At 40.4% G+C, this 12,131-nt stretch overlaps 1 protein-coding gene across 5 annotated transcripts in view; it reads right to left on the reverse strand.

Annotated features, from left to right (window-relative positions):
* The window catches only part of nav3 (neuron navigator 3), a 201,475-nt gene that overhangs the window by 140,509 nt on the left and 48,835 nt on the right, over nt 1-12,131 (reverse strand). For all 5 annotated transcript variants that reach the window (XM_075472210.1, XM_075472215.1, XM_075472212.1 and 2 more), the window contains exon 2: nt 865-982. In XM_075472210.1, coding sequence (XP_075328325.1) covers nt 865-982 — 118 coding nt within the window. The remainder of the gene's footprint in view (nt 1-864; nt 983-12,131) is intronic.

Here is a 12,131-nt window from a genome sequence, read left to right on the forward strand (position 1 = left end):
AGTGTTTTTTGTTTCTGGTAAGGACGGTTTCAGGCTTACAAACGGCTTTGAGGCTAGCTCCCTCCCACATTGCTGCTGTAAAATCCAAACTGCAGATAAATGACCAGTCTGTCCACAGTCCATATACTCCTGTTGAGGAAGTAAAAAAACCAGCCTCTGCTCAAAATGTCAAAGTAACAGGGTATCTCACAGATAAGTAACTGTAACAAGATTAGAGCTTTTCAATTGCAATCTCTTAAACTAGTATTTGAAACTTGACTTAATCATATTACTGTAATGTGTTGCAGAATGAACGCTGGTAAGCCATTGCAGAAAGAAGAGTAAAAGTCATGAGAGGTTAGAGAAACAAAGAGAGTTTAACCTAGACCTAGAAAAAAGTGCCAGAAAGCAAGAGACACAAAGATGCTTACAGGACAAAAAGAGAAGCAGGAAAAAAAGACACAGAAGTAAAAACTCTGTGAATTGCAATAGGAGACTCATTCCTCTGCCTCCCTGGGTGTCAGAGTCATAGATCTCTGCTGCTGTAGCTCGGCCAACATCCACAACAAGAGCAAGCTGATGGGTTTTAGCCCAAATATCAGATTGAGGCTCAGCTTTGCTTCAACCCACCACAACAAATATCAAACTGTGTGTAAGTGCATGTGTGTGAAAGAGAGAAGGAACGGGTGGTCATTTCATTCACCACGCAGAAGGAATTGTACATCCATTTAATGTTTCATACTGTTAATTACGTTTCTCCATCTGTTTAGCATAAATGTTCCTTCTTAGATCTTAAAAGCTGTTTGGATTGAAAATAAAACACAATTTGATCAGTGAAACTTTATTATTTACGGTGAGTGTGCATGTGTTTAAGTGTGTGCCTACCTATGATCTGGATGATCTGTGCCAGCAAGACTCCATCGGTGACGTCCTGACTCAGGTCCTTGATGAGGCGTGGACAGCCTGACTTGGCCAGGTAGTGATTGGCCCAGTCTGTGTAAATCTGCAACAACAAAACAAATGTCCTGTCAGCATGTGTGAGAGAAACGGAGATGGTAAGCAGGAGTTGTGAGACAAACACTGTGAGGTGCTACTTTTTTTTTTCTCTCTTACACTGTAATAGACACCACAAATGTTGTATGGATGACCACTGAATGTGAGTTAATAGGAGTTAGAAAGGTATTGATAACCGCAGTGGTAAATGTTCTAAAAAGGAGTACAGTCCAACATGCTCCTTGTTGACCAAACACCAATGTATGATCGAGCTTTGACACTGAAGACTGCACAGAGAACTGCACTGTTTCTGATCTGTATCTGCAGAGTGATAAATGATTCTTCTATGTTAAATGTTAATATGGCAGCCTGCACAGAGTGCATATACACACTCCAAATGTTTTCAGACATCTGCTGAACTGCTAATAAGTCTTTTTATGAAGGACAAAAACACACTAAAAAGAACAGAATAAAGACAAAAAGATAACAACTCAAAACAAGATTAAACTATCTTTCAAGCTTTTCAGTAAGTCACTCATTTGACTAATTCATCAAGGCATTCATCCATTTACCATAAAATTCACTTTTCAAACCATATGTTTTGAATCCGGAAGCGTTCCATGTGAGATAATATTTTGTTTTGTCACCATAAGCTCTTAACAGCCGCTTTGTCCGTCATTAGAGCCAATGAGATGGCTGATAAGCGATGCTTTGTCTGCAGGGAGACAGACCGATCTCCACAGCTGTTATGGTTTAACCAAGCTCCAAAGATGAAAGATATGAATCACATTTGGCCTCCTAGCGCTCAACCCCCAGAAAGGTCAGCCACATACAAAAGAATAAGAGGCAATGAAGGATGGAGGAATCAAACCTTCAGTAACAAGATGTCTAAGATGTCCTTCCAGGTCTTAATGACAGCACCTGAGAAATTATGAACTGTACTGGAAGAGAAAACCATTCCTTCCCACGGTGCAGTGGGTCGATACAAATGACACTCAGGAAGAAGGTGTTTCTTCCAACAGATATTTCAATACTTCAAAAGAAAATTAAAGACAAAAAATGTCCATATCGAGACACTTAAATCTTTCCATTTACCCCCGGATTAAATGCAGGTCTGAACTGCATGAAAGAGTTTGAATGAGGAAAATCCCCCCAGAAATGCAAGATCTCCAGTGAAGGAGTCTGCCACCTAAAATGACCTCTTCAGATCCAAAAGTAGAATAAATCTTCAGCTGATTCCTGTCCTCATACCTACATGTTAAAAATATGAGGTCGTATAAAGCTGCATGTTTGAAACAGTGGGTGTAATGAAGATTTGATGCAGACAGGACTTCCACTGGAGTTTATGTCCAATGTGGGAGCATTGCTTTACACAGTTTTTAGTGGTTGTTTGGTTATTTTAGCTATTTGTTAAGGTTCAGACACCACAACTATTTGGTTTTGAAAAACATCATTGTTCGAGTAAATTAAGCTCTTTCACAAGAATCAAACCAGAGTAAACTTCTCTCAACAAGCTTCTCCTCCATTTTCAGGGTGAGCAAGGTGAAGAGTCCAGTCAACAGTTACAGCACCACCGCTTTTCTGAAAATATACAAATATCACTCAAAGATATAAATTCCAGCATCATCTCTTTCTTGAGATTGGCCTGCTCTCGACAAAGTCTGAGTTTCTATCAGCCTTCTCTGCGTCTCAAATTGTAGACACATCCAGAGGAGTTCCCCTATAAAACCTCACCACTTCTCATGATGAAATAATCTTTTTTCCCTCTTATAAACCTTGAACGCTGCCCTAAATTAAAAGCCTTTCTTTCCCATTTTTTCCTGTTTCTTAAAAGTGGAAATTTAAACTCGTTTTAAGTTGCCGCCTCTCAGAAGTGAAAGACTGATGTAGTTTCCTTCAGCGAATTTCTCCATGATGAGAAGTTGTAAAGCGTAACCCTGATAAGTGAAAGCTTTCACAGGGAAAAATATATTAAAATCTACAAGCAGGGAAACAGACATCTGCTAAGACCTGCATGCATTAAGATGCACACACCAATGCACACAAATGAATAAACGGAAATAGACACACATGAAAACTTGGATAAAGAAGCTTGTTTAGTTGTCACCTGATAGCATGTATATTGTAACTATAAACACAATTAGTTTCACTCTTGCTGACAGCTACAGTCACATCAGATTACAAAGAACTGAGCCAAATCTTAAACATAAACTGCTGTGCTCCAAAGTTAATGACAGTAAAAAAAAATCTCAAATTGGAGGATGATGAGGAGAAGGGGACAAATCACTATCTATCAGAGCAGGGAGACTCTCCTCCCTTAAATAGCAAGTTTTTGCCCTCACAACACAAGAGAACCTGCATCTTTACGCAATACCGTTGTGTGAAAACAATGGTGCTAAGAACGGATTCGTCACAAACCATTGCTCGCTCCAGTTGCAGAGTTTTAAAGCACTGTAAGAGGAGGACGCCACAAGCTAAGAGAAAATGCAACAAAAAAAGCACCATGAGATGTAAAAGTAAAAGCACGTAGAAAACAAGATGAGAATTACATTTCTGTTGGTTTCAATAATTAATGTACAATAGCTCACAGCCAACATAGTGCAGGGCATGAAGTGTAACTTTAATTAAAAGTTTAAATCAAGTGTTTTTTTTAGCTTTTCTACATCTTTTTTTCCACCTCACTCAACAAACAGTTTTTATGAGCAAATTAAAAATGCATACTGAACAGGTGGCTGGAAATACACAAGGTAAAGAGAGAAGGTAGGGAGCACATGAGATAACTTGAGAGAGGTGCGATACCCAACAGATAAATTCAATTAGGTCGATTTTTTGGCTGAAACAGCCAGCTGCTTCTACATCTGTTGCAGCTCATGGAGTGATGAGAATTGAGTTTAAATGCATTTTCAGAGCTAAGCGTGAACTATCCAGCCTGGAGGTCAAGCAGTATTTGCATCCGAGTGTAACTTTGTGTTGTGTTGCACGGAACACTGGATTAGCAGCAAGAACAAGCCAACTAGGATGAGACATGTTTTTCTGAATAGAATAAAGTCTCCTTAATTCAGAATGAGCAAAGGATCAAACAGAAAGCTACATGAATGTAAATAAAAGGTTTCTTTCTTCTTTAAAGATTCAAGTCATTGCTCACTGATTGGTTCATTTGAAAATCTCATCACAACTGCAAAAAACGACAGTAACAAAAACATTGTTTCCAGCTTTTTTTTCAAGAACACATAATTTCACTTCATTATGCACAAAGAGACAGACCTTAAAGCTCGGTGTCAGATTGCTGAAGTCATTCAGATTCTGTTCACTCTTCCTGTGAGACAGTGGTTGCATGGGTATATATACAAAGAGTCCTGAGTTTATGCCAGCTCCCTCAGTAGAAACAGCTCAGCACAAGAAAACGTGCAACTAACAATATTAGACTGGTGCAATACCATGTTTGTGACAGTTCCACATGATGTAAATCCTAGGCATGCCACAATTTGTGCTGTTGACCAACATGCACATTCTGGAATGAGACTGAGTTGATGATAACAAGCCCGCCTTGGATCAGTGCGTGCCTTAAAATTCAGCGTAAACTGAAATGTTATGTTGGCAATCAAAAGCCATCAAGTTGTCAAACATTTTGGTTGCTTTACTGCTGTATAATCTGAATCTATAGTGATGCATATATCACAGAAATCAAGGTCGATAGAAAAGGGTTAACCCAATCCAAAAGGAATTTGTCAAGCATAGAGGTACTGCTGTTAACCTTTGATGCAGGAGCAGCTTTCCAACTCTCTGGGTATTTTAATTCTACTATCAGCGAAACAGCTTGAAAAATAAACGGAAAGTAAACTTGGATTTAGCAAATATGAGAAAAGAATTTAAACATGCAGAAGTCCTGGCTTCAACCCTGACCTCAGACGTCCACTACCTGTCCCCCTCCACTTTCCTCTCTGAGCTTCCGGACAAAGCACAAATATCAAAGAAGCACTTTTAAAGAAGCTTGCCTTCTGCCTCTGCTGGAGCACCGACTCGTTGATCCATTCACTTCATGACTCCTGTGTGGCACTCAGAGTTGTGTCTTTCAGCCTCCCGCACTCATTAACGTATCCTGTCTGATTCCCAGTTGCTTTGGGAAGCAGAGGCTGGTGCTGCGACTCAGGCTAAACATCAGCAATAACACCACCTTCAGTGATGCTGACTGGGACTACTGACATCACACAAACACGCATAATGGAAGAGACAGCAAACAGGCACACACATGTAGTCAACAAACATAATAACCCAGCTAGTCATATACAAGTAAACGCACACTGATTCCCCCTCCCCTCTGCCACTCTCTTTCCTCTCTCTTTCTTTCGGCAGCCAGCATCAATCAGCAGAAGTCTGCTCTCTCTGCTGACGTTATCCCTATTGATGCAACATCAAGTATCTCCCTCCTGTTTGGCTCTACCTGCTCTGCAGAACTGTCCCCTCACCTCCAGGGATCCCAAACGCTGATAAATAGCCAGCTCTTGCCCCGGAGCAGATAAACTGCCTTCAACAGTCCCTAACACAATGCAGTGACTACAGCTACGCAGGTATTATTGGCACAACCCTGCAATGGCACGACCAAGCCTCTGGAGGGAGCCACGTAAAAGGAGAAAGATAAGATGCTGGAGTGAGAGCAGGTGAGGCAGAGAGGACGTCAAACTGTACTGGACTCCATCTATTTACTCTGCGGTATTCAGCTGAATGACCGTTAATATATGGGCTCTTTAATCAGGGCATCATTCCAATGCAGTCAGATAGATTATGGGCTTAATTGCATTTAAGGAGTTGGAGCATAAATACAATCACTTGGAGGACATTTAGCTGTGTAATGCTGTTTGAAAGGGGGTTAGCCAGGAGAGATGTGTCTTTTGTGGCTGAGCTGGCTTGGAAACCTCAACTTGGCAAAAGTGCCGTTCCTGCATGGGTACTAAATGTAATTAAACACAACATGCAACCGCATTAACTTAATGAGCGACGAGCAAATGGAATCAATAGGACTGCCATGTGATGGAGCTCCTCTGTGATTCTTTGCCTTATTTCCGCCTTTGCTTGCTTCACTGTCAACACAGTTTATGGAGGATAGTAGAGAAAGATATATACTGCAACTAAACTCTCCTGATGCTCCTGTTCAAATGGCAGATGATCTCAGACACGAAATAAATACAAGAATAAAGACTAGAATAAATAAAGACACCAAATAAAAGGGGGTTTGACTATTTCTGTTTCTGTGTGAAAGAACACTTATTACTGCACAACAGTTTACAGATTGGCATCTATTGGTGCATGGCTGCAAAAGCCTTATAATGTTCTTGCAAAGAGAAACTTCTCCCTTTTGCCCATGAACGTACAATATGTTTCCTGTGCAGTGAAGGTCAATAATCCCAATTGAGTAACAATAGGTATTTATGATTTGAGATGAACAAAAAAAAGGAGAGAAGACATTTCATTGTGAAAAGTTCAGCAATATAAGGGAGTTTAAATTTGAAAGAAGTGTACCACATTGTAATATTAACAACAGAGAGCCAGCAATGGAAGACTGCACTGAGGAGGTCTTCATATCTTTGAATAAGTTGGACTTTTCTAAAGGTAAAGTAGTGTATCAGACAGTTACATTTCTCCTTGCATATTCAGGAGGAAGGTTTTTTAAGGTGCAGCAGAGTGACGATCCTCCTTATCCTTGATGTGTGCTGATGTGAGAATCTGCTTTCAACTGAGGAAGAAGTCCAAATAAAAGATAACCATAACAGTTGTGAGAAAATCTTACGGGATCAAATATAATAGGCATGTGTCAGGTTGCATTATCGAAACACCTGGAAGCTATTTCCACCATGAAAGACTTTTGGTTGTTCCCGACAAGTCTGAAGCATCTCTATTCCCTTTCAAACCATCATTGTCTTCTACTGGGATTCCAGAGAGATTCCCTTAAACCCACCTAATCTAGAGATAATAGTAACAGGCAGCCTTCCAACATGGCTTTACTCCAATCCTACAAAAATTTACATGGAGCGCTTATCCCTGCAATATATAAAACATAGACTCAAAGTTTCCTTGCTTCCTGGTGCTATTATAAGGAATAGAAAATAAGAACTTTATTTATGTGACAACATTCTTCACAACAATTCTAAGAGGCAGAAATGGACTGAAATCTGCAGACGAGGCACTGGATGCTTCTTTGTTGTTGTGCCAGGACTGGTATGTTTGCCGAGAGGACTCAGGGCTGAGGGAACTGGCCACTTGCATTTAATAGACCAACAAAGCAGTTTTACATAAACTGCGGGATAAAAGACGACTCAATGAGAACAAAGACAAAATCATTCAAAGCAACAGTGAATGTAAATGATCAATTTATGAACAGGGGATTCAAAAGGCATCCTATAAAAACATGCCAAATGCCTGTGCCAAGTCTTACTCAACATTTCATTAGATTTTATGAGGTGTGCATCACTGCTGTTTGACTTCATCTTTTCTGTGGAAAACTGATTTGTCATGCATGCTGGTTTCAAGTTTCGAATGCATGGATTTATACCAGTGGTACATTCACTGAGCAGCTCCATGCTGTAAGTTGGACATGCGTGATCTTTAAACTTGACCTCAAGGGTAGCTGAAGCTGAAAGCTGAGTCAGTCTCACGTGCCTCCAGGCTGGTACTGACCAGATGACTTTACTGCAATCAGAAGACAACAGAAGAGGAACACATGCTGCTAAAAACTAAAGCATTCAGCCATCGCTGTCTCATGCCACAATCTGCCAAGTCGCTTTATCATTTATGGGGAAAGCCTGAGCAGAAAATGACATAATTGCATGGCTGGGAGAAGTTTAGACACTCAGTCCATGTTGGATGTGCTCGCACACGCCAATCAACAGTGATCTCTTACAGCACAGCAGAAGCTGAAGGCCAAAGAGTGAAGAGATGGAGAAATGGAGAAAAAGAGTCTGGTTAGATAAAAAGAAAAATAACTGACAGCACCTAAACAACTTAAAGACGGATGAGCACAAACACAATTTAGAGACAGACAGCTACAGGCAGACCGATTGAGAATCTGTCAGTGGTTACCAGCACAAATTACAGACAATTATTTTCCAAAGCAGCAAAATCTTAACTAACTATTAAATGTAGCAGCTTTCCATCATTTCCTGCCAGGAAAAATGCTGTAAGCCCTCTTATCATCCACTTTCACAGCACCAGGCCAGCACACGAAGGCAGCATCTGAATCATGGCTATCTGCTAACTATAAAACAAAAAGAACAATAAACCTCAATGACTATGAGCATCGACACTTAATTTCCTGCTGACTTTTTAACTGTGTAAAGAAAATTAATGGAGCCGCTGGAAGACACATTTCGCAAAATAAAAAAACAAACAAAAAAAAAGAAACCACCATCAGCTTGGGAAGTTGGAGTGATTTTATCCAACCCCCAAACACCCAACCACCGCACACTTCCTCTCTCTGTCAGCCTCCTTGACCTCAAACAGGAGATAAAAGAGTTGATTTACATCACCTTTATGTTCCAACAGGTCATTTAGATTTCACAGCTGCATAACACAGAGTTGAAGTGGTGAAATGTGCAGTACAAGCAACATTGTTGAGTTCAGGGATCATGATCAATAGTTGTCCGGGCTTTCTGGAGGTCTTTCCTGGAAGTGTTTCCTTTGGATAGTGGCTCTTTTTTTCCACATTGGACTTTATCATTGACTGTGTTGAATGATAAAGGAGCTCATACCAAATGCAAATATTGACTTTCAGGGTAATTGCAAGAGTATAAACTCAGTTTTTACTTTATATACTGTGTTTTCATTTATATTTGTTAATGTTTCAATACATTGCTGCAACTATTTACTGTTTACTGGCAATGTCAATAGAATTGAGAATGGAGTACTTGCAGTATTATATTCTGAAGAGAAAAAACAACAAAACAGTATGAGGAGTGTTTCTTATAGTAATTATGAAAAGATTTAAAGAAAACATATTAATCAAAGAAAAAATATGAAACACAGACTGTTATTTAGACTGCAAACTGCAAATGTCTTTATTATGGTATTTGGTAATGTGCTGTCCACTTCACATATGTGTAAAATTCAAAGTTATGTTGTCATTTTTTAAGATATTCAATTTTTTTAAAGTTTATTTCACTCCCCTTACAAACTATGGTTAAAACATAGCAGTGTGCTTCAGCCATGACATTCTTACTCACAGTAAATACATGTAGACAGAAGAGATGCTGGAATTGTCTCACATGCAGTCATATACAAAGCACCCACACATCAAGGTTTCTACGACTTTTGAAAACACACAAACAGTATGTCACTTCACCATGGTAACCACAGCATGTGAGGCAGTGTCTGGCTCACTGGCTCAGTGGCTGTGGCTGCCACCATCCAGCTGGTAAGGACACACACACACACGCACACACACACACCCTCACTCACTGTCAGTCACCCATGCTTCCAAAAAACTCAGCTCTTCATGCCTCTTACCTCTCTCAAGCCCTTTAACTGATTCACAAAAATCTAAATATAAAAACAACAAAAGGAAGGGAGAAGGGAATATCTATCATCTCTGATCCAGGTTGGCTCTGACCAGCTCAGAGAATTACTGCATCCAGTCATAATGAAACAACAGCACGTCTTTGAATGACATTCCACACTAACAGAAGCCTGTAAAGAGCCCCGTGTTAATTAGCCGTTTAGCTGCTAGCTCACAAGATGAGCTCTGTCTACAGTCTTAGATCCCTACACAGTGGTGGTAACAGCCATAATTAAGGGTTTGTTTCGAATAGTGGGCAAAACTTTCCAGCTTGGAGGATGCGAGGAGCCCTTAACAAGCATTGTTGGACTTCCGGCTGACACCCATCTATTCTGGGATGCCACAGGGCCACTTTCAAAACTCCTCACTCTGCACCTACTCCAAAACACACAAATAAATCAAGAGAAACCATTTAGCACCTGTGTAGTGAGGTATCCCTGCTGAAGCATGATGGTCTGGAGTAAATATATAGTTGGTCACAGATACATATAAACATACTCTTATCATGATAACAACCAGTCTGCCATGATCCCGTCAAGTGGTTCCCCTCAGAGGGTTTGAATTATTCTCCAAATGGAATCCAACAAAACCAAATCAGGATGACATGATGCACGTCTGTGACTCACCGCCGGCCGGCTCAGATTAGTCACACTTCCTCACAACATCTGACAGGATTACGGTTCATTAAATCAAGATGACTCAGCTGCTGAATGTGACTAGTTGCGGTTGGTTGACAATATCGGACGGGCTCCAATTGGGGCTGATTTGGAAGCACTTTCAGTGGCAACAACTGTTGCTTTTGTATATGGAAAATTGTTGTGATAAAATGGAATTTCATTTGCAGTAAAAGCCGGTTATTTATGACTGGCAAAAAGCAAAGGAAATGAAAAATAAAAGCATGTGGGCTTGTTATCAGGCCTGTGCAGATGGGAGGTCAAAAGACAGAAAGCTTTGCAGACACATAATGTAGCTTGAGCAGATCCTCACCAGCATATGGTAAACATGGGGAACAAAGCCCATTAAGCAATCAGCGGCCCACCAACTGCTTAAATCTTGATCAGGTATCAGTCCCTTTGGATATATCTGGCCTTTGTTTTTTCTCTACAAAGCCCATTTAAATGCAGTACACAACACATGTCTGTTTGGTTTCAGTCAGGACAGCCATCTGCTTGTTGAGAAACAAATTACTGTAGATTGCTAGATTAATGGGTTTTTGATTGGGTGCCTGCCAGGCTGCCAGGAGCCTGTGCTTGTTTTTATTAACAAGCCTTTGAGAGGACGAGGACAGGGCAGTGACACTGCGCCCGACTACTTAGCAAACCAGTCACACTGCTACACTGCTGATTATTCTGTACACTACTGGCTCTAAAAGCATGATAAATTACTTTAGCTTCAATAATAATGCATTATTTGCCTGACTATGAGTGTTCAATTTGTTCCAAGTGACTGGTTTTACTTCAAATAGAAGATATTCATTTAAAGCAGAGCAAAATAAACTATCCTGTCCTCTTAAAGCGGCACTATGCAACTTTCAGTAATACGGGGTTTGTTTACCATGCAATACACACCCCAACGCTGTAGGGGGAGCTCCGTAGAAAATAAGGCGACAGTCTAGCCATATTATATATTACTACTCTAGAAGCTAACCACATTCAATTTAGCCGTCGACAGCTAATGGAGAGAGGTGTGTCTTATCAGGCTCCCTGGCTCGGCTCAGAGCCCTTTAGACCTGCCGTGAAGCAGTAGTTCTCGGCTCTCGTGTGTCGCGAGACTTCCAGAGGTAAACAAAGCACGCGGCGCCACAGGCAAAGTTGCAAGCGCTGTTTCGGGCTAGGGCCACCAGATGGAGATGGAAATGTCACCGTTTTCATGGGTCAGCCAAGCTATCTGATGATTGCCAAGCAATTTTATGACCATGAAAAAGTTGCACAGTGCCGCTTTAAAGTCTCTTTTTATATTTTACTTTCTTCTTCTATCAATCACCAGCAAGTTAGGTCTGAAGTTATTGTAATCTAAAGAAGTTATGAAGAAGTTATAGAAGACATTTATTCTATTTTTGGCTGTAAATGACGTAACCTGGAGAGATTCCTCATTTTACGAAGAAAAAAAGTTTTTGCTTAGATGACAAATTAAGCTCAATTTACTCTACTATATGAAGACTGTGACAGTAGAAAATATAGTTATAGATAATGTCTGTAATGAGAGGTCACTGAGAGTTTAAATTTCAACCAATGCCACTTATTGGAAGGGCTCCTAAAAGTTAAACTTGCTTCTCAAACAATGTCATTTTTAACATGCAAATCTCAAAAATGACTCTTAAAGTAAGCAGTGAAATCTTCTCAATACAACCACATGCTCATTCACTCGGTATAAAAAAAAACCTTCCTCAGACCAACCAGCAGAGGACTCCAACACACTAACAGTTAGCCTCAGGGTCCAGCAGAATCTACCGGCTGCTGAAAAGCAGTCGAGTTGTCTTACTCCTGATTTTAATGAGTCATTCAAGGATCATCTGCGAATCACAAGTTGAGAGTGAAAGCCAGAACTGCCGGCCACTTCAAAAGCTTAGTGGCTTTGGCTCTTTGGTTAGTAATGAGGCATATTTCCCATGTGC

Source organism: Odontesthes bonariensis, chromosome 8 (genome assembly GCF_027942865.1).
Source record: "Odontesthes bonariensis isolate fOdoBon6 chromosome 8, fOdoBon6.hap1, whole genome shotgun sequence".
NCBI classification, from domain to species: Eukaryota; Metazoa; Chordata; class Actinopteri; order Atheriniformes; family Atherinopsidae; genus Odontesthes; species Odontesthes bonariensis.